This window comes from Cardiocondyla obscurior, linkage group LG03 (assembly GCF_019399895.1).
Source record: "Cardiocondyla obscurior isolate alpha-2009 linkage group LG03, Cobs3.1, whole genome shotgun sequence".
Taxonomy (NCBI): Eukaryota; Metazoa; Arthropoda; class Insecta; order Hymenoptera; family Formicidae; genus Cardiocondyla; species Cardiocondyla obscurior.
In genome coordinates, this window is record NC_091866.1 from 8,812,458 (window position 1) to 8,836,747 (window position 24,290).

Consider the following 24,290-nt stretch of genomic DNA (forward strand, 5'->3'; position numbering starts at 1 on the left):
AGCGGGGCTTGCCAAAATCGTGTTGGTGTCTCCCGGATCGATGCATATCTAAAGATGTTCGCGCTACTCGAGTAGTAGTAACGAATCGACACTTCTTAAGTGTTTGCGATACCGATAACGATTATCCACCAGTAGTAAACTAATCGTCATTAGCGAAGACATATCGGGCATACGAAATATACTAATTATCCGTTTGCGAATTACGTAATAAAAATTTTTATAATAGTTCCAAAACTTCGATCTTTTAACGTTAATAAGAACAATTCAAGATAATGCCTCTCGGATTGCGCTGCATATGCGGCAATGCGTCCCAATTAATTTAAAGGAATCTATTTTTCGAGATCTCTTACCGCAATTTGAACACCGCGTTTTTATAACGCAATAATGTTATCATATTTATTCGCGAAGCTCTGCGTCAAACAGTCGTGCTTAGAATCACTTGGTTCCCGCGAAAATAAGCTGTTTGACAAGCTGGCAAATATTATGCGATTGAATTAATAAATAAATGGGGAAAAGTCGCGAAGTACAACCGGATGATCTGCATTACTATCGCGTATTAGCTTGTACTATTATTAGCCGCGTGCCTACACGTATGCACTTATTTCTGCACCGGTTCAAGGATCGTGGTCAGACGGGAAGAGCACGTGTCTGTTACAATTCTCTCCGTGCAAAATTATGTTTACGTCTGTGAATAATTAATTCTTGACGAGCGTTAAAAATTAATATAAAAAAGAAAGAAGTTAAAATTACATTAAATGCAACTACGAGTGGTTATTATATGTCACATATATTTACTTCAAGCGTATTTATTTAATGCGCACTTAAAATCGATAATTTGAAATATTATACTAATTAATAATATAAAAATACGTTATAACGCGTCTTTTATAACTAAAACAAGGCGCATATCAAGCGGCAATATTAATATCTATATGAATGTATTAATATTAATGTAGCATTGAACACAAGCGCGGTCGTATATCCCGTGTAAATACAATATTGTACAGCGGCCTATATTATATTATACCCTAATTACAAGCGTTCGACATTTCCAAGCCGCAAAGCGTAAAATAATGCTAATACGTTTGGCACGTGCAGCTGCACCGCATCGGCGCAGTAGCGCGCCTCGTCGCTGAAAATTTAAAATTATCTCTCCGTAGCGTCACGCGTAACGCGAGTTACAAAACGGTAAATACCGTCTGACACCAATTATAAACCAGACTGACGAAGTTCACCAACCACCGACTCTGTCTGCTTAGTCTTCTCGAAGATATAAACTAAGCAAGCGAATGCACCTCGGCGCGAGTTGCCACGCCGCGCAAATAAGCGACAGGCGATAAATTATATCTGAAAAATCTTTTATGCGGCTCTTTTAAGCCCGAAATGAAGCATTGGTCACTCGAGACCATTTTTAAACCTTGAAATTATTAAAAAAAAAAAAAAAAACTTCCGTCTTCACGTTAAATTCGATGCGGGTTTTTTTTTTTCGCTGATTAAACGCGTATTTAAAGTAACGCGCTCGCAATTTGTGAACGTTCATCGGAAAGTAATTCGGAGGGATAAAGTATACCTTTGAAACTGACTCGTTCAGCACGTCGGTCCAACCCGATTTATGAAATCTGCGCGATTCAGTTCTCGGTGCAGGCTGAGATGATACGGATTACGGCGGTGTAGGACACGGATTACACCGCTTCGACTAATGCCCATATTCATGTGCAATTTCACGCGAGGTAATGCAAGGATTTTGATTCGCAAGCTACAAGAACGAGGCTTTCATTTTCTTCCCCGGCTGCGAGCTTTCAACGGTCACTTTTACGCGCAGCTGAATTTTTCAGTCCCTCGCAATTTATTGAATACCTTTCGGAATGCTAGAACGATATTGTTCGGCATGTAAAACTTTATTAAATTATTTAGCTTTATTAAATTTTTGTTGCGCTTCCTTCATAAATGAAAACCATACCAACTTGCTTGTTAAATGGATTAATTTAAGAATAATTGAAATTTGAAGAAGCAAAAAACATATTGTGTGAAAGCAATTTAAATATTTTAGCGATACGCAAAGTATCCTGGCCTTTCACATTTTATACTTTATCACTCGACCGTGAGGCACGCGTGAGTTTCGTGCTCGTGAGTTTGATATTCCCTGACGTCCCAATCGGATTATTTGCGATACATATGTTGGTCGGCAAAAATTCCGACTGGTAATGCTGAATATGGGCGGCGAGTAAGTGACGTTGAACAGTGGAAGAGGCGAAAGAAAACTTGGACACTGTAACGAGATCCGCGGTCTCTTGCGGCCGGTATGAGTCAGGAAAAGTCCACGACGAATATCGCGTGACTGATCTAGCTCTACGTTGACTCTATAGAACTTTAAATACAGTCTGACGTCAATCACAGACTGTGCGACGTTCAGAATTGTGTAACCGGACGTAACGTGTGTTCGACGCGAAAAGATGTATGTCGGGAAACAACGAGAGGCGGGGATTAGCTAATTCGACAATTTCGTTTTGCCGTTCATACGATTCGTCTCAATTATTACGTATGCAAATGCAACTTGTCCGATTTTCGTTGCTTCGTTCCCGGGCAACAATTTAACCGGGGATTAACTTATCCCCTTTTATAATCAGCAACAAAAGAAAAAAAAAAATTAACATAATAAAATTAAATAATAAAATAAAAAAAAAAAATTAATTGATAACAATTAATTAATTTCACTATCCTCTTTGTTTCTCTCCATCTGTACAGATGTAGCTTTAATCTCGTTATCCTCGATTGTATTACTTTTGCTACTTTTCCAAATATATTTCCACATGTTACACGGTCATTATTGCGTTCCTAATAAGAGCGGAGAAGCAACGAACTTACGGACGACCCCATTATTACATTTCCAATAATATACGAGCAGAGCTCACGTCTCGCTCGGCCCGCGTTGCAATTTCATTTATTTTCCGAAGTCCATTTATTGTACAACGTGCTGCATTTTATGGCACAGGATATCCTGTGTTAAGGTGACCAAGTGATCGTATTTTTTTTTTTCTTTTTCTTTTTCCCTCTCCGTATTAATCATTCGAATTTAAAGCTCTGCCTATCGCTATTTTCTCCTTCTAACTATTCGCCGTGCTACCAGTTTCTTGTTTGTACGTACAACAATTGCAATTCCCATGGTATTGCAGCCAAGTATATCCGCCGGCATTATGCTCTCTTGCTCCCTTTAACACGCGTGATTGAATGCAAACGGGACACTTAGTTTTTACCGCGGTATTATTCCATAACTTTGTAACTTCTACGTCAGGAGTGGTTTTCGCAAACGACAATTCAAGGCGACCATTAAATATGGACACGCGTGATTTTGCTATAGCAAAGATCGAGTTGCTTTGTTTTTTTTCAGTCGCGAATACTTGTCGCGGAACAACGTGTAAAAAGTTCAGTTTCTGTGATACGGCAACGCTACCACGATTATGTTTCGCGGGGTATATTTTATTTACGAGTGCCATCAAGCTGTGATCGAGAACGCGGTATTGCTTATAAAACGCGTGCTTACGTATTAGACGAACGTTAATGTTCGTTTAATGACTCCGGCAGATCGTCGTAATACGTATTAACGACCCGCTTTTATATCGTAGTTACGTATTTATATATAATTTTTTTTTCCGAGCTTTTGCCATTTATATTTATAATTCCTACAGCAGTGCTTTACAATTTTTTATTCACAATTTTTATGGCCCCGCGTATATTTTATTTACAACTTTTATATTTATTAGTTTACATTTCTCATTTTCATTTAGAGATCTCCGTCGTACTTATTCACAATTTGTGCGTTTAATGTGTCGTTTGTCACGAGCCGCGACTGATATAAAGTCGTGATGCAAGGTTGAAATGGGTACTATCATATAAAAATATGTCGAAAGTAACAAGCGTAGGCCGAGACAAATATCATTCTTGATTACAGCGATGTGATAGTCGCTGGTAAATTATCATTTTGCGAATAAATTTCATGGAAAATTATTTTTCCTCGTTAATGTAATTTAAAAAGCGATATTAAAATATAAATAAATTCTATAGAAATAAAAAAAAATTGTATAAATATAAGCGAAGTAAATACCGTGTCGAGAGTAAGTTTTTGTTGCGATTTGCGACAGACGGTGATAAGTGGGCAAAAATAACTTTTATCATAACGAAATGTTTCCGCATTCCCGACGCGCTATTATTCGTGTTAAGAAATGTGGACGAGAGTAACAAACCGATTTTTATCTGCCAAAGAAAAATATAATCTTTATTTTTAACGAGTCAGCTTTAATTTGCTTCAAGAAACATTTTAGCTGGGAGATTTTCATATTTTTCTTTTGCGTAAAATTATAAAATTACATCCTGTCAATTAAATGCATATTTTGCTTATTTAAAAAGAATGAAAATAAAGTTTCGATGGCTCGTTAGGTTTTTACGTGGCAGCTAATTAATCCACGGTTGTTTGCTTTTAATTAAGGAATTAATCAATCTCTCCTCGCTGCGGAAGTTTAGGATCTTATGTTTATATTCGCGAGCTTTTAAACTCATTATATCAACTGTGATTATTGCCTTAATAATGAGTGAGACAATTTACTTTTTTTTTTATTTTCAACGAGTTAAGAAAATTTTTTCGCGGGCGTGTAAATTTCAATTTTTTAAATAACGTAAAAAAGAAATTAATTTGCTCTTATATTTCTTCGTAAGTAAATCGGGAAGTATCTTAGTTTTTCTTTTTATCCTCGAAGCTTTCTTCGATAATGACAAGTTGGTAACAAGATGCGGTCAAGTTTACTATAAACTTACTCGCTTTACTTAATCAGTTATCCGCTGCATTTCTGCTGACTGTTCTCAAATACACCGCGTCTAATTTACTACTTAAAAGTAACCCTACCGCATAAGTTACGTTAGACACAAGGCGCCATACGTTGCTTCTAAAAATGGATTCCCGGGATAAAGCCGAGCAAACTTTGAAGGCAAACAGGTCGACAAGGTATCGGTAAATAAGTGGTGCATTTATGCAACGGCGTGTCTCTTTCATTTATAGTTAATTAAAAAGTGCAGTAAGAAAAATTAAACGATAATAATAAAAGTTAGGGACAACACTCGAGAAAAGTTGAAACAAATTATTGTCAATTGTTCTACAATAATGCGTTGTCGGGGAATTCGCAAAAATACTATCTCTTAATTTTTTCGGTTGAAGCCTTCTTAATTTTTGAACTATTTTATGGCTGTGGTGGTCGTTCAGGTGATTTATGATAAGTACACTCTCGCATTAAGCACCATCTAATCTCATCCATCTCAACCTATCTATTTTACTCTTGCAGTATCAAGAGTAATTTCAGCTGCTACATCACCTACATACGTGCTCACTCGGTAAAAATTCGTGGAGGTTTAACTTCTTCGAAGTCACGCTTCGAATCTTGATACGTGGCATTTTTAATTAAAATATAAATTTTTCCCTCTCTGCATTTACGTGGGTGATAAATTTGAAAGTCTTGTGAGATTAATAAGTATCCACATCTTTTCCAGTTAAATTATTAACAAAGAGGAAAAAAAAAAAGTGCAAGAATTATATTGAATAATAAAATATGTTAAATAAAGTTTAACAAAACGTTGATAGAGACGCGGGAAGTGCGAAAAAAAGTTGCTAACGATTATCTCTAGAATCTACCTTTGATTTAAATGATTTTTATTTCGATATGTCACGACCCCCGCGTGGTCATGACCCTGAATAAGTTCGCATATGCATTAACTTATACCCTCAGCCTCACCAAACGACTGTAAAGTTTTTGCTAATTAATCAAGTACAAGAATCCACATTGGCGAGGCGTTAAATATTTGAAAGGAAAAAAAGTAAAGATTTATCTCATAAAAAAAAAAACTATACACGCACAGCGATGCGGAGACATTAATTAAGATGTTTAAACAACACATAATTTTAATTTTTAAATACTAACAGCTATGTTATTTCGATAATTTCTACGCGCGCGTATAATAATGTCGGTTATTGTTAGCCGAGTTATAAGTTATATTAAAAATGTAAAAAAAAAAAATTTGTAAACAACAAATGCGGCAACGATAACCTTTTTAAAAATCGTTGACTCAGATTTTGCGTTTCATTTATAAAACGCAGAATAACGGCGTGATGAAGTAAACGTAGGGTGAAATGCATGTTCGTGATAATCGGAACGAGCTATCGATTAAACCTATTAGAAACTCAATTGGTGTTACTGAGATATACGATAATCTAAAGTACTTTCAACTTGACAGCACGCGTATAAATATCGATTCGCCACGCTACTCGCTGCACGCGAGATACGATCGTATTTATTAATATTAATTCTTATACAATAGGCATTTTTTATTCCTTTTTTTTGGCATGTTTTATTCGTCGTTCTTTTGCAAAACGTTAAGAATTATTTTAGTTAAATATAAATTAATAAGACAATTTTCTATAATCGTTTGATCACGCAATTAAAATATTTTAATAATAAAAAAAATGTTTAAAATTATTCTTGTTTCAATGGTATAAATTTTAATTTTAATAATGTAGTCATTTCCGACGAATAGGTCTCCGTAGTTTTTTGAAAATTCGTAAGGGAGACCTTACCACATCCATATACTAAATTTTTAGTTCCCTGCTCGTCCCGCCATTTCTTATGTTTTCCGATAATTTCGACGTTTTGATCGAGTAGCGCTCGTAAAAATTCCACTATCGTTGAAAAAACCTTGCAAAATGAGACGAGGTTTTCCACCGCCATTTATTTCTGACTCGGCGTCACCAATCAAGTTTAAAATATTCCGATGGAAAATCCAGGATCATATTTAGTTATCAACGCTTGTATTCAATCACCGTGTTGTAGTTCGCTATTGCGGTTAGAAATATTTTAATTGCAAAGTTTATTAAAAAAAAAAAAATATATATATTTAACTATTTTTTATATTTTTATATGAAATGTCCAAAGGGAAAACTTTTGCAGTTCATTCTCGTGCAAGTTTGCAAAATATTTCTGTATTAAGTAAATTTTACTTCTGATAAAATACAGCTCTTTTAAAATACATTGCGATGCGCTATTTTACGCGCTATTATACGCGAATGAAGGAGCGTTACGGAGAAATGTGTTAGAAAATTCGTGCAATGTGGAATAATTCCTGTAGCGAATTACATTTCCTTTACCGCAAATTTTACGCCCCGGCTTTTTCAACGGAAGACGTATTTCGAGAGTAATAAATCGGACCCCAACTGCATCTGGCGTTCATCGGCCGATCGTTCATTGATCTTATCCATGTCTGGGACAGGAATAATCTACCACTGCTAATCTTTTGCCCTTTCTCTCTCTTTTCTGATAAATTGTATTCTCGCTTTTTTTTTTTTTTTTTTCTGCTCGAATCGTTGGTTCAACGAGTTTTCAGTTTGACGCATTGATCGAACACGGTTTTGAAAAGCAAATTTAAATCAACTTTTTAATTAATTTCCTGGTTCTTTCATATCTGTATATGATCGGAAATATTAAAATTATTAATTTTTTAAATACATGAGAAGGAATATTGTATCATAAAATCCTAAAATATTATCTGTTTTCTCGCTATATGTACACGTTTAAATACGAATAGTCACGCGTTACAAAACACTCATCCACAAGTTTATTTATTATCGAGCATGTTATAAATTTCACACTTGATATTAATTAATTTTAATTAAATTTAAATAAATTGGCGGACGACGGGACCCGGCTGGCCCGGCGGACTCGGCAGTCTCGACGAAAAACGTTTAGATATCTAGCTTTTCTAGCTCGTTATTATCCAGTAATTATTATTTCGCTACATGGCCCGCGCTGGCTAGACGGATACTAAATAGATTTTTTTTTAATGACAATTTTTTAAATTGAATTATTTATTGAATCCTATATAATCTTGTATTATATATGATCTGGCAAAATATCTCTTGCGAGACTGGAAGTTTAGGAGAATATTACGATAGATCGATCCGGAATCAAGGAAAAGTCAACCGAAATTGAATTTGCCAATGCGGAAAGCCAACTCACTGAGCTTTACCCGAGATATGAGTTACAAGAAGCTTTCATGAAGTAACTCTAAAACACAGTAGATGAGTAGAAGATAAATAAATTAATATTTACTCACGAGAAACTGCATCGGAAGATAACTCGATATAGATAAGTAATTAAAAAATAATGATATACTTTTCTAATAAAAATCTTTTATCATTCTTGCATTTAGGACGTAATTAATTATTTGAAGGAAAAGTTTTTCTCATCAATTACTTTCTTATATTGAAGCGTAAAGATAAAAAAGAACGATATATATATTTCTTTATATAAACTTTAATAAATTCTATCTCAAAAAAGCAGTGTTAAATATAATCGAATTTATCGTTGCCGCTTTCTCGCAAAGCTGATTCATTTTCTCGGTTGACTCATTTCATATCGCGAGAATAAACGTCAGCTTAATTGATATTAATTTATAAGGTTTAATAATTATTACTTGTCTATTTAAATTAAATTTTTATCATGAGAATACCCGTAGCTGTCTCTTATGACACATATCCTGAATTTATTCGCGCTTTCTTTTATTTTTGCGATGAAATACGATCATATGCCATCACCGGCTGTGGACAGGAGATACCGACAACAAATGCGTCATTTATCATCGATCGAAACCTGGTGTAAAGTATCGATCATTTTACGATGACGGATATAGATGTGGTCGACGACTTTTTATTTGTGTATTAATAGTGCAGCAGGCTTATATAAATCTTCGGTATTTACGACTTGTATCCATAATTTTTTGCAGCTACATAAATAATATTTGAACATTTAACATCTTAATTTTCACACGCTGACGTTTCCTTAAACAATCGAGCGGCTCGATAAAAATATTAATTAATCACCGTGTTAACTACTCAATAATGATGAGATTGAGACCGTATATCATCTCCCTGTTTAGTATGCAGCCGCGTAGAACAGTGTTTTTCCTAGGCTGAATTTAGTTTCGCACTATGCGCTAGTAGAAAATTGTCGATGCGAGTGATGTGAGTCGATGCGTGGTCAGACACGAAGTACGAAGCACGGAATTAGCTTAAGAGAGGTGTGCGACTATAATTCATGAGACCAATCGATAGCAAAGCCGCGACTACGCGAGAAAGAGACTGTTTGTCGCGTTTGCTGTCTATGTTTAAGGTATATTTAAATGGATCTACATGCACGGGGGATCGATCAATCAATATTGTCCAATATCGTCACCACATGATCAATCTTTACCAAGTGTCACGAGTTTGCCTTGAACAATAGATACTATAAATGTTTTTAAGTCTCCAATACTATACTATATACGTCCTATGTGTGGACATACATTAATGAAAAGACACCATGGGAATTATAGTATTGCAGAAGCTAAAGAGAGTTATATTTCACAGACATAAATTAAAAATATGTGCATCTAAAACCCATGGAATAAAACTAATAACAGCTATATTCAATAAATTATAAGAAATAAATTTTGACATAAAGTAAAACATTTTTTTTTTTTTTTACGTTATTGAAAGCTTTCGAAGACCGCATAAAACGGAATTCTGTTTCGCCGTTTCTATCTGACCATGAATCGGCTCTCCGCTGATTTTCTCGTAAAGCGCGATCTGTGGCATTATTAAAGCAGCAAGACGCGATTTTCTGGTTCTAGCGGAAGCAGGAATCGCTGCGGCAGCGGAGATGAAACAACCGGAGGATCGAACAGAGGAGGAGAAAATGGCACTGTTGGGCCGACCGCGCCTAGGCGAGGTGTTCCGGGCGCAAATCAGGATTAAAGAATCCAAGGAGTTCAAGAACACTGTGGATAAGCTGGTCCAGCGAGCAAACGCGTCCATAATACTCGGTAAGCTCCTAATATAATCTTTTTCCGAGGTATCTTTCGCTATAAGGTAGGTATAAGGTTTACCTAGAGTAGACTCACGAGTGCGTATAAGCACATAAGGTATTTTCGGAGCTCCTAGCAACTCAATCGTGACAAATCCAACTGTATTTTGTCTTCAGAGACATTTTTTTTAGAAGATATCAATGTGCGAAGAAAAATTTTACTATTGTCGTAATAATACTAAATATTTTAATGCAACGCAGTTTTTAATTACACCTCGTATATTAAAATGTGAGAGAAATAGAAAAAGAGATGAAAAATATGTCTAAAAATCGCACAGATTTTTAGAGAACAAATTTTATTTTTCCTGCATAATTACGCAGTCGGGAGATTAAAAAAAATATTTCTTGTGCCTATAAGTTCTTTTTTTTTTTCCTTTTCTTTTTTAAATCTCCTCAAGGAAACAGCCATAAATATATTATTAAATCGTACGCGCCTAACTCACAAACTAGCACAACCTAATCTTTCCCGGAGGAGTATAAAACGCGTATCGCGGGACGCGCCAGCATCTAGATTGGGGCTCCTCTGAAATGCAACCCTGAGGAACGTGACGTTATGTAGAGGCTCGTGAAATTCAAGTCTCCCTTGACGCCATATGCACGATTCTCACGTTTCGCGCTTCCTGCGCGCATCTTTTTAGCGTATCTATTCGCTTCGTGCAACCGTCTCAAATCCACACCCCTTATATTTATATACGTACGTATATATATATATCTCGTTTGAATGTAATTCTAATTATTATAGAGAAGGGAAACAGTAAATGTGAAATATTAACTTACAAAAAAAAAAAACATTTTCGAATAAAATATTTATGTAACCTGCAGAATTTTTATGTGCGATCGATACGGAATAATGAAAAGGGAACCCTTCGAACATGGCGCCGGCCATCCCTTGCTACGAATACCGTAAACTTCCAATGGAAGCCTTGAAAATGATCGTCGTATTGCATTTGCTCTGGATATTGACTTCAAGTACGGGAAACAATAGAATATGTCAGTATCGAGATGCTTTTTACTGTCATTTTCGCTTATTTCCTCCTTGCCACTTTTCTTTTCCCCGCGGCGGAAAATTATTTATTCTACGTACTTTATTCTTCAAAAACATCTCTAAAAAAACTACCGTGAGAGGCTCCGATCGATGAATCGAGTGCACGAAGGGACGGAAGGCAGCTCTACAATGACAGTTGTCATGTAACAATTTTTAAATATATTTTACCTTCGTAAATAGTTATTATTATTGTTCGAAGCATTTGACAGACAAGATATGTATTCGTCTGCGTAAGGAATATTGCAAGTATTATAAATATATAATAGACATACATTCTATAAAATTGACTGTCAATAAAATTCATTAAAATATCTTATCCGCGGATTGTTGCTACACGAGTTAAGCAAACTGAAAACGATTCGATTCTCCCTTTCTTTATATTTTTTTATATCCCTCTCTCCCTTATCCTCTCCCCGTCTATCTCTCTTTTTCCCTCGTTCCCTTTCTCTCTTTTCATACGCTTGTGTAGATACATGTGTAGAAATAAAATCGATTTCAACGAGAAAGAGTATCACGTTGCTCTATTATAGTGTGCTTTTCTTTGTCCGGTTTTCCTCTCTACATTTTCTGCTTTCGCCTGGCCTGCGAGGCGAAATCGCTCAAAGGATTTTTCGACTTTTACCCTCGATAAAGCTTCATTCGCTTGTTCGTCACGCTCGCGGATTTGAATGCGTACCAAAAAAAAAATATTTTATAATAACACTTTTCGTTCTGTATTTAGTATGGAATATTTGTTAACAAAATTAACTGGATCCCTTTTTTTTCGAGCATAATAGACAAAATATGTTCCATAATTTAAATAATTTTTTCAAGATCGTTAATTATTTTCAAAAATTAAAAGTCAAATTTTTTTTAAATCTTAATAAGAACTAAGGAAATTCTTTTTTAAAGCTTCTCTGTCTTTTTCAACGTATCAACTCTGAGATATCGTTCTTAGGCACAAGCTCATGGAAAGAACAATTCACGGAAGCGCTCACCGTCAGCGGAGGTGATGAAGACGAAGGAGAGGACGGAAGTGGTCAATCTTCCTCGCCATCCGCGATGGATTATCTCATGCACTCGCTTACCATCTTTTGGAAGGTTCTCTTTGCCTTCGTTCCACCCACAGGTAACAATTTCTTTTATATATTAATATTCGTTCCTCGTATTTGCGAACGAGAGTCTCGATCTTACACGAAAAACAAAGTTGATAAATACAAAATTGTCTGCAGAAATACGTAAAAAGATAATATCTTTGTCAGAACAAGTGTAAAGAAGCTTGCCTTGGCTTCCGTAACTTGTACAAAAATCTGAACATTAATTTTTACTGCGTGAATTATTCACGTACTTCCTTCGTGACTGTTGTTTTAAAAATTTCCCTAATTTTACTTTAACTCTTTCCTTTGCTTTTCTTATTTTTTTTTTTTTTTTTAATACGGAAAAGACTCTTCTGTACTCTTTAGACGTAGCTCCGCTTCCATCCAGGTGGAAGAAAACGAGAAATGACTGTAAGGAGAGGATAAAGAGCAAGAAGAAGACGTGCTTTATTTCAGCAAGCACAATCGCAAAGGCCTGCTGAACTGGCAACAGCTCTGGAAACTACCGTATCGAGCAACGTAATTTCACCCTGTTTATTTTTCTCTCTCTCTTTTTTTTCCCTTCCTACCCCTTGCCATCTTTATAGATCAACGCCTCCGTGCAGAGCGGCGAAATGCAGAATTGTATTTACTTCCTATTCCACCCCTCGGTTCTCCATAAAGAAGAGAGCTCAATTTCCGGGCAGTCGAGAAAATACTAAAGTGATCAAGGAATGCCTTTGATATCTCATCAAACCTTAAATTCAAGTACAATAAACAAATATTCCACTTTTCTCGAGATAACACTGGACTCGGTGCATGCAAGAACGCACATCGAAATGTATATCGAATGGAAGTAAACGCGAAACAGAACGGAATGTTAGGCAAACGTATTTTGTTATAGTGGTGAAAAAAAAAAAAAAGAAAAAAAAATATTACAGTGCCTCAGTTTCTTTTATGATTGCTGATACTGCTCCGTGGAATATTCCGTTTACGTTCGCAATACCTAAGGTTAACTCGAAGCTCAGAGTTATGCAATTGCAGATTATGCGGTTGTGATATGTGGTAGGAGCGAAGGGGGGGGCTGCAAGATTTATGAACGCGTCGTTCTGCTAAATGCAATTTTCCGCGGCGAGACGTGTTGCCGGAAAAGCGAACGAAATCCGTCCGAAGATAATAGTTGAATTCCGGAGAACTTAATTTGCACGTTACATACGTAAACGCGATAATGTACACAGCGTCTCGGTTTCGTGGCTTTTTGAGGACTTTCGAGGATCCTACATAGGCATGAAATGTGTATGCATAAACAAATACGTGCATATACGAGCAGATAGATAGGGTAACGCCGCACGTACGAGCGGTTCTGTACCCTCTCATGAAATTTCCACGAAATTTCCGCGTGATTTACGACAACCTATGCTTCTGTACTCTTTTCCAAAGTAAATTTCGTTCAGAATTTACGACAATGGGTACCTGTGCGGAATAGCAAGATACTAAACATATTTTTCCGCAATAAATATAAAAAGATTATAAATTTCTGGCCCAGGTTTACCTTAATGAAAAAAATTAATTGCTTATCGACGTCGAAGATAATGTCAGATTTTTCGTACGATTATAATTAAAAAAAAAAAAAGAAACAAAAAAAATGTAAAACGAAATTAAGTTTCTCTTTGTTCAACGTCATTAATCGCAAGTGTGCTTGATTTTCGGAAAATTCACCGAACTTGCTTGATTTTCCAATAATTATATAATATAATGAATAAAATCGAGCCGCTTGTAAAAGACCACGAAACACTTTAATAAATCAGTCGAATTTAGTAGGGAGAGTGTGGCAGGCGTGTGTTGTGTAATAATATACATCGGCCACGTGTTAACAGTAAAGCTAACCGCGTGTTTGCAGACTCTTTAGCTACATTAACGCCCACGCATTCCATCGTAAACGTATCTTCGTGTACACGTGTCTATTAATAATTTCCTTTTGTTACCGCATATCCCACATTTAAAGAGAAAAATAGAAAAAGAGAGAGAGATAGAGCGAGCGAGAGAGAAAGGGTATTACACCTGCAGCATTGACCGCAGCTTTGCTTCCCTTAAAGAATTTTAATAGTTTTTGATAACACACTCGTGGGGAGTGTGCGTGTTTCGCGCGAGTTTCACGTCGATTGCAGATATCTCGGTCGATTGTTGAAAGAACACTGATAACAGATATTTGTACCATTATATGCCGCCTCAAGGACTTTCGTCATTTGATCTCAAGACGCGATTGCAATTCTATACGCGGTGTTTGCACGCACGAAGGCGAGAGAACACTTTCTTTGAGAGATACTTATATCGAGCAAAGCTGCGTCACGGAAGCACAGTTTCTCTCCGATTTAATAATTAGTGATGCTTTTAAATATTACGTACACGGGGATTTGCGAAGAGCCAAGCAGACTTGAGCCGAGGCAGTAATTATTCCCGAAAGTCAGCGTAAATGAGGAAAAATTGTGGACTTTTAACCAGACTAATTAAACTTTCAAACGCGTGCGGTTTCGTGGTGGTACATGTTTGTGCGAACGAGGAGAGTCACTTTATAATTTGCGTTTAGTTGATCCACACCCCACATCGTGACAAAAGCCCTTCAATACTGTTGCACAATGTTTTCTATTAAGTCCCAGAGAGTCATCAATTTAATTCAATTACCGAAACAAATTTCGATATTATAAATGATGCAATTACTTTTATTCGCGTTTCGCGGATACTTCGTCGCGACGTGTATTTTTATGTATCTATGTCTTCAATTCAGTGTGCCGAAAAGAAAAAAAAAATATTAAAAAAACATACATTTGTACAATATTTATATTATCTCTGGTTCAGTCGTTCGGAAATCTCTCCTTGCTGCACTTTCGCGAAATGTAAGAGAAACATTTTTACAATTTCAGATATCGCCGGAGGTTATTTGTGCTTTATCGTCAGCATTCTAGGGATCGGCGTGGTCACGGCGGTAATCGGTGACGTCGCCTCGTATTTCGGATGCACCTTGGGTGTCAAGGACTCTGTCACCGCGGTGGTTTTCGTCGCCCTCGGCACCAGCATTCCCGGTAAGTATTTAAAAAAAAACGTGAACAAGGTATCGGAAACGGGGAGTAACACCGGGCGAGAGTGACACGTCTCCTGCGTTAGCTTACTTTTGAGTTCCGCGTTGATCGCATTCTACTTGTGACGTTCTGCTATATTACGGAGGCTTTTGGGATTAAGCGGAGAGAGCAGCGATAATTTATTACGCTCGGTCTTTGTGTCCAGGAATAATGGTGGGTGCCGCGGCTTATGTTCTTTCGGGGTGGAACGTTTAACACGTACAACCGTAAACTCGAGTTAAATATACTTTCTTGTTCCAGACAGCGCTGGAAAGTTACAGGACTCGAAAAAGCCTTCTCATTGAATTAAAAAAAAAAAGAAAAAAAAATGATATTAAGTACGAACCGCGGAGTGGTTAGTTGCAACGTTTTCAATTTGAAAATTATGAAAGTTTTTATATGGAAATATGATTAGGAACAAATTACGACGTGACCTTTGTGTTCTTGCTATTTTTATATATGAAATTTCACGACAAGGGCATTCAATAAATCACTTGAGTGGGCGTTATCAAAAGCTATTAAAAGCGTAACGACATCGCGTCATTTCGAGTTTCTGGGTCAATAGGTTACGTTGAAAATTTACATCCAAAACAACTGTTCGAGATTGATTATCCCAAATATATCCATAAACTGACGTTCGGCGAATGCAGCCACTCAATTTTTAATACAAAGAAAGAAAATGCCTGCAGCTGCGATATTTTACTAATTTAAACTCTCCTAATTATGACAAATTTTTATTATTTAGTTTTTTCAACTACAATATTTTTATTAATTTTATCTTCAGAATAACGACGTTCTGCCGTTTCGTTTGTTACGAATTTACATTCTTTCAAGTTTATATGGACTTTAACGAAAGCAATGGAAATAGATAACCTTATTTCTACTGCAGCGCGCCTCGTTTATTTTCATCGAATATTCACGCGATATATAATAATATTAATTTTTTTTTTTGAAACTGACCTGAGCACAGAAGAGAAGCAATGTTATACATTTTATTAATATTATTTCTCGATTTACGTGCTATTTTATTATTATATTATTATATTTATTATTTTATTATTATAGCGATTGTACCGCTATAAATTTTCCTACAAGCTTTTCTATCGAAATTATTACGCAAAGAGGATTCGCCCGCATAAAGAGTCTACATGCATTTCGGAATTATATTTGCCGAAAAAGTGTTGGCCCAGTCACCACGTTGACCGCATATCAACGAGACTCGCATGACACGCGGCTTCTTGGCTGGATTACCCAAAGGCCATTGTGCTCTCCTACTTTATTGTGTTACTTTTCTCTTAGAAACTTCGCAAGAAACTTTCTTCTCCCAGGACCTCATCAATATTTATGCCGGAGGGTGCCTCCGATCTCCCAAAGTACCGCTCAGTAATATCGGTTTGGTTATCTTTCTCTCCGTATCACCGGCAAGAAAAAAAAAAATCAGGAGAGGATTTATTTGCAATACTTGCATAGGGTGCTCCAGAATCGCCCAGCACAGAGCATCAAGAATTGTTTCACAAAGTTTTCTTTTTCGCAACTTAATAAGATTCTCCTGTTGACGCGCGGGTGTAAATTTATTTTACACTTTTTTAAGTAATTCCGTTTGTTAATTAAAAGTTATATACATCCCATACCGATCGTCAAGATAATTAATTCCTGTCTAGCTGACGCGAGACAAGGTATCATTCATGGCGGATGAATTACTGAGCGTTACTACTGCCGCAGCAGCCAGTAGTAGATGCCGAAAGCATACGCGGAGCGTAAGCTTAACATAAACAATCGTCCTCGCTAATTAATTGTTTCGTATTGTCGAAACACGCAATAGTCTGCGCAATAGAAGCGACGTGGACTAGAAGGCTAAAATTAGCGAAACGACAAATCTAACTTTCCCCAAATACCTACACTGCCGCCGGCATGTACGTACAATTTTTACAGCAACGTCTCGAATACAGCTCGGCGATGTCGGTTAGCGAAGGGAGCTTTGGAAGAATATTTTCACGAAGACAAACAAAATTAGAAAAATTTTCCCCGACGTGTTACGTGAAGACTTTTAGCAAGCGTCGTATTTACGCGCAAATTTCCAGCGCACGTTTTACCGCATTATTGCTGAACATGCATACGTTTTACATACGTGCTAACGGGAATTTCTTACTCCGGTAACCACGTGCATACAACTCGCCTCTCGCATTGAACTTCTCCGGCCGAACTTACGTCGCCGTAAACTGCAAACTGGCGCAGGTCGCATATGCCGTTACCGCAAATCGCGTCCTGCAGTAGAACTGGCTTTAAGCGCAGTTGACGATCTTTGATTCCCGACAGAATATGCACTAAAAACCTACTTTGCTACTTGCAACGAGTTTCGCACGGCGCGCCGGGGTGAAATATTGTTTTATCTGTAAACGTAACACCGCGACGAAGCGTTAAACTTGCCGGTGAGTAAAAAGCCACATCGGCGTGGATGGAACCTTGAGCTTCGCCAGCCTTGACCGCTCCGCGAAGGGAAGTGCATTTTTAAAATGGAAACAGATTGAATAAAATATACGACGTGATACGTATACTCGTCAAAATAGCAAAGGATTCCACGGAACGTATACGGAAACATTTCAGATACGTTTGCGAGCAAGGTGGCCGCCTGCCAGGACAAGTATGCCGACGCGAGCGTGGGCAACGTGACCGGAAGTAACGCGGTAAACGTCTTCCTGGGAATCGGCGTCGCGTGGAGCATCGCCGCTATTTACCGCGCTTGTCACAACGAACCGTTTCTCGTCGAGCCCGGCAAGTAAGTAAGAAAATCGATCGTCAAATTCTTTCGATCCCTCACACGAATAGCATGATTTAATAAGCACATAAATTTTTATTACGTTCTGCAATAGAAATATGTTCTACGGTAAACGCAGCGGCGTTCTCGCAACGTTCTCTGTTTGTTGAGCGTGCCTTAGCGTCATTTAATTAACAATAACGGTACGTTTTTTAATTAAATTATATTGAACCGCGCGCGTGATCCGCAAGCGCGTTCCCGGCGATTCGGCCTTTTCGGAACCGGCGCGACGACACGGAACGCGATAACCTTACGTCAGATTAAGTAAAGCGTGACCTCGATAACCAGCCATCATTTCCCATTTACGATCTCGTTCGTGGGAACTATTCCTAAGATATTCGACCGGGACAGCAACTTGGCTGACGTCGCGTCGCCCTCGCGACGTTAACGCGGCTGCCATTGTTCCGCGCCCCAAAAGTGCCATCAGTGAAATTTTCGAAGAAACCGCCCAAGAGAGATCAACCGTTTATCTATATTCTGCATTAATACGCATTCCACAAAATATCATTAAGATACCCGCCGTCGCTCGGAAATTTTCATATTATTACCGACTCAAAGAGAATTATTTTCTCATTTTCTTTTTTTTTTTTCCACTCAAAACAATTTGTATTCTCAAAATGAGTAATTCAATATAATATATACTAAGCTCTCTTGATGGACTAAACTATTGTAATATCCCAATGACTTTTTTTGAAACGCAGCCTGGCCTTTTCCGTCACGATATTCTGCAGCGAAGCTTGTGTGGTAATCGTGGTGCTATTGGTGAGGCGAGTAAAGTCGATCGGCGGCGAATTGGGTGGACCTTTTATCCCGAAGGTCGTCACATCCGCGTTCCTGTTCTCCCTCTGGCTGCTCTACCTCATTTTGTCCACCCTCGAGGCCTACGGCGTGATCCAGGGTTTCTAAACCAAGGCTAATACGACGCCAGGACGTCCGGCCTATCCAATACACGTATCTAAGCTCTGGCGTCCGCCAAGGCACGTGCTCAACGAAACTACTAACCGGTGAGTAACGTAACATCTTTCTTTCATCTCCGGTCTTTTCTTTCATCTTTAACGCGCTACGCTTCAGCTACCTGCATCGCTTTCGAAAGTCGACAAATCTACATTCTTGTAAATCTAAGAAATTTTATCTCGCTCTCGCTTGGGGTTTGTTAACGTTGTCGGGGTAATGCGAAAAAAAAAAAAATGATAAAATACAAAATAAACTTTTTCACGAACCACCCAGTAACTTGCAGTTTTAATACGCCGTAAAAGTGAGAAAGGCGAGCCGTTATCGTAAGTGAGTGGGAATCAGCCTGATTCGGTTATATCTTCATTATGAAAGAAGGGACCGACAATTACATTTCTCTACCTTTTTTTTTACGATCAGCTTTTTACGATGAGGCTATATAGACACCGCCAGAACACCGGCAGAAGAAATTATGAAAAACAAGAGCAATTAAATATCAATTAGACGAATAAAATATTAATTCGTCTTCTGATAAAAGTGCAATATGTTCCGCAAAATATTTCACGTTATATTCTTAATTTTCCTTAACAAAATTATTATTTACTGTCAATTCGTGGATGATATGAGTTAATAAGTTTGTTCTTGTTTTCGTTGTTTTTTATTTTCCTTCTTATTTTTTAATTTTTAATTTTGTTTTTTTTTTTTTTTTTACTGAACAATCCTCGATTTTGGTTGCAGGACACACAAGCAGTATCGGGACGATACGATACGATTTTGCGAGGAACGAACTCTGATTGTGCCGGAAACTCACTTAAGTTCATCCTCTGAGATGATTAACAACGAACATGTTCGCGTGACGTACTAAATGGATATGTGTATGTATGTGTATGCATGTATAGGTATCTGAGAACGTAGGAGTGCTTGCGAGTATGCCCAAGGAAAGAGACGGAAGGCGAATCGACGGAGAAAAGAAGACGAGGGCACGAAAAAGCCTGAGAAGAGAAAAGTGTGCGCGAGAAAAAGTGTGAGAGCTTGCCTTAAAATAATTCAAGGAGAAAAAGAAGTAAGTGCGTTCTAGTCATGCCATACTTCCCGTAAAAAAAATTAAAAAAATAATAAAAAAAAAAAAAAACGATTTGGCTGTTATCGAAATAAAATTAAAAAGGAAAAAAAAAAAGAAAAAGAAACTAAGAAGAAAAAGGAGGGACGAGCGAAAGCTATAGATAGTATACGCTATGTACTGGTCAGATCGCGGGTACACACACTCACCCACACGTGCGTGTACGCAATGTATTTATTTAATTCTAAGAAGTACACACAGGTGTTTCTATAATTTAGTAGCGGATTGTATTTTTTTTTTTTTCCTCCGGGAAACGCGACATCGGCAATTTTATATACGCGTACGTGTTACATTATTACTTTCATCGAGGGAACCCTTGATGTCGGATCGATTGTCGCGAGGGGGGGGGAGGGGAAGGGAAAGGGAGAAATCTCGTAGGGAGGAGAGAAAGGTGTGTAAGAGCACCTGAGTAAAAATGAGCGGCAACTGCTGACACTTGTTGTGCAACGTACCATCATGTGTTTCATTCATTGACGTTTTATAAATTTTTAAACGTTTATTTCCGATACCGCATATACCGGAAACGCGACGAAATTATTATAGCTCGCTAGAAAAATACTTTTCCCTTATTGTATAAGGTCTCTCTTTAGCATAACATATTTATTTTATATATTAGATTTATATACATATATATATATACCACGATTTCAACGAAGCCGGAGCAAAATCGTGCAACGTACATCCAAAAGTTCGAGAAACGAGAAAGATAGTTATTCGATATTGGATGCTACATGACTGCGTCGAATTCGTAATAGAATTGGAAAGCACGATACGCGTTTATCATCGCGATAATGTCGTGGCTGCGAAACGTACGGCGGTGCTTCCGTACCGAGTCGAGATGATTACTTTGGCGCAGCTGACGTTGATTGTTACCGAAGAGGCAACCTTCGTTGCCGAAGCGAGCCTCTTATCTCTACATCTTTTACGGATTAAAATATCTGATCGTTACGAAGTGAGCAAATTAATACAAACGAAATAAGAAATTCGTTCTAAAAAGGCAAGATTGCATTTTTAACACAAGTTTTCTATCGGAAAAATTCCTGTTTTGATATGAGCGCGATATAGCGAGAGACGACGAATAATTTACATTTCGAGCTGGAGATGAGACGCGGCATGTCGCCAAGTGGAATGTAGAACCTTATAGGCAATCCTATTTGACGATCGATAAGCGTCTCTAAGCGCGTTTGTTGTGAAATATATTTACATTTTCTTGTTAGATTGAATTTTTATACAGCAGCATAAACTCGTTTTCAGTGCGATTCAACATTGGCGGAGTCGTGAAAGATTAAAAAAAAAAGAAAAAAGAAATTTGACGGATATTTTATAAATTATCGTTAGTTAGACTCCCAATCAGTCGCCTTTGTCGGCTCATTGGCTCTTGAAAATGATGGTACCAATTAACGTGTGCGTAATTAAGACGGCGCACCATTCGTTTAATCTCAAAACAGCAATTAGAACGACCGTGTGTTAGATCTAACGAAATTGCAGAATAATTGATTGTTGAGAAAATAAAAATTTTCACGGGAAACTTCGTTGCTCGATTTCGGGAAGACTCGGAAAATAATTTAAAGGGACGTAGCGAAGAGACCAGCGATTGTGTAACATATTCTAAAATCTTTGGCATTTCTTTCGCGAGTTTCGCATAAACGCCACTCGAGAGGGATTTCGAGATCGTCGTCGATCAGAGCAGCACAAACCGTTAACAGACTAACCGTCTTGCCAACAAGATCGCGTTACTAAATAAAAAAAAAATACCAGCAGAAACATATTTACCGTTAAGAGTAGCTAATATATTAGATAGTGCGGCATACGCGTTAATTTAAATTAGAGTCACTTTTAAACGTATAAATTGTAAGTAAAAAGTCAGAACCTTTTTATCGATATTGTAACGTTTTGAATTTTTGTCTAAATGATTTTTCCCGACACTTTTTTAAGAGACAAAAGCTGAAATGTTTCGACGTACGGAGCTAGCGAACGTTTAGACGACAATTCGCGGCGTGTTGTTTTTAAAAACCGGAATATATAAAATTGAGATTGACTGTTAGTCCACACTGCCCTTCGGTTCAAGGATTTGTCTTGATTCGAGGCAACGGTTCTGCAGAACAAGCGGGTTCTATCCCGATATAAGCCCGTTTAAACAGAAAATGATTCCTAAGTACGAGACAAAGAGTGCGGTCAAAGTCTCCCTGCAAAATAATTATGAATCGTTTCTCTCTCTCCTCCTTTTAATGAAGAAGAAAACAAAACCGAGGAGAGAAATGCTTCGATTCATCCGCAGCGTTACAGCGGCCGCACCAAAAGTCGCAAGTGAGGAGTACAGAATCGGCACCGGCGTCGAACTTTACGCTTGTCGTTGTTACGAGAATCTCGATGCAATTACGGAGACTTCCCAGGAAGTGCAGAATTTCACGCTCGCTGGGTCTAAAATATGCCCAAGCTGGGGCGTTTTGCAGCGATGTTCTGTGAACATCGACGCAAGAAAATACCTCATGACCAACACGATCCGACTATTATTGTTAACATTTTATAACGTCGACCCAGCCTTTGCAACGTCACGGAAAGAGATTTGTTTCCCACCCTCCCTCAGCTCATTCCCGCATTCTGTTTTCCTATTCAACAGCTAACTACGAATTATACTTGTTGTTAATGATCTCGAAGGCGAAGATCACGGAAATGGGAACTGTACCATGTCGATCTAAGAAAAAAATTAAACCCGCGCGAGCGTCACTGGCTGCCACGCGGCCACTCTTTGCGCGTACAAATTTACCACACCTGTTTGTTACCTACGAGTATCAATCTAACTTAAAAGGGTATCGACGACTGCTGCTCAGTATTACGGAGGCGCGGAGACGCGCGACATTAGACACGTGCGTACACCCTCCTTCTAAGGGTCGATGCACGAATGACGATTGATAATAGCGTTAATCTTGGTTCTAGCAACCTAACTCTGTGTTATAAATAAAAACTAGTAATCGAGAAAGAAATAGGGCGAATCGTCACCTTCGGATTGACGATTATAAGCGTACTTCTGCTCATTTGCTCTCGATAAAAGTCTCTTATTCTCTCTTTCTCACCTCTTCACTCTGCTATCTTTCTTTATCTTCTCCTTCCATTGTCTTCTCCATTCTCTCTCTTTCTCTCTCTCTCTTTCTAGTCATATTGGATTATGACGTCAAATAAAAAAAAATTATCTTTCAATTATGATATCATAAACCAACATGCCTAACGTCTAACCGTTAATCTGTCCGAAAACTGACATTATTATTCAATAATAAGATTTTGTATTAATGAACCCAGTGCATTCGTATATTTCGTTCGTTTCTTTCGAAATATCTTTATTCGTAAAATTTGCTTTTTGTTTGACCTAATACTTTAATATAGCTGAATGGCGTATACATATATCGATGTCTGCTGATATTAATTAATTATAACCAATTAAATATTGAATTCAAACCTGAAGGTATAACATTTAAAAAAAACTTCCATTAGAACGACGATTTAGTTAATTTTATTATATTAATCATATTTTCGCTCAATACTTTTTTGCAGCAGTATATTAAATTAATTTATTTTTTGTTATATGATATACAATTATTTTTATGAGGTACTTATTACGCAAGAAAATTCTTCAACTTAATATTTAAATGTGTAATAAATTATCGATCTACGAAAAAAAGTTTTGACAGTGTATAAAGTAATTACACGTTTGTACGTTGCGTTTACAAAACTACTTAAAGTCAGCAAATTAAATGTAGTCGTCGAATTAATTAATATAATTTCCAATCATTCATTTACAGGCATAATTTTTACATAATTTTTTTCTTTTTTATGTTAAAATTTGATATTGATTGCGACATCATTAAAAGCATTAAAAAAAAATATTTTTATTGATTGTCCAATGGCGGCGTTAAATCTCTTTTTCCAACTTATGCTACTAATTATTTTTATCTAAAGGAATTTCGAACTTTACTCAAATTATAATGTAAAAATAATTGTTTTATGTAGTATTACAAATTTTATTAGGCGAATACTTAATAATTTCTAATAGTTGAACTCAGAGCTGACGCCGTCATAATTATTAAAATAAATTCAGCTACCATATTTTCAATGCTGCTTTTTAAAGATTTGGTTTGGTATATCATTATTATGTTTGGCGACTTCAATTTAATAAATCTTCTGAGATTATTTGTGAATTCTTTTTCTTTTACGTTCCTAACTACTAATTTCCCTTAAGCACTTTGTTATTCCTGTCA

General features: G+C 37.2%; 1 protein-coding gene across 2 annotated transcripts in view; it reads left to right on the top strand.

Annotated features, from left to right (window-relative positions):
• Calx (sodium/calcium exchanger Calx) overlaps positions 1 to 21,345 on the top strand; it is a 38,253-nt gene extending 16,908 nt beyond the window's left edge. The window contains exons 4-9 of one of the 2 annotated variants that reach the window (XM_070675063.1): positions 9,712 to 9,894; positions 11,918 to 12,088; positions 14,957 to 15,115; positions 17,756 to 17,927; positions 18,668 to 18,970; positions 19,656 to 21,345. In XM_070675063.1, coding sequence (XP_070531164.1) covers positions 9,712 to 9,894; positions 11,918 to 12,088; positions 14,957 to 15,115; positions 17,756 to 17,927; positions 18,668 to 18,872 — 890 coding nt within the window. In that variant the 3' untranslated portion in view covers positions 18,873 to 18,970; positions 19,656 to 21,345. Of the gene's footprint in view, positions 1 to 9,702; positions 9,895 to 11,917; positions 12,089 to 14,956; positions 15,116 to 17,755; positions 17,928 to 18,667; positions 18,971 to 19,655 lie in introns of both variants that reach the window. The other variant, XM_070675062.1, reaches the window with a different exon arrangement.
• The last annotated feature ends 2,945 nt before the right edge of the window (positions 21,346 to 24,290 follow it).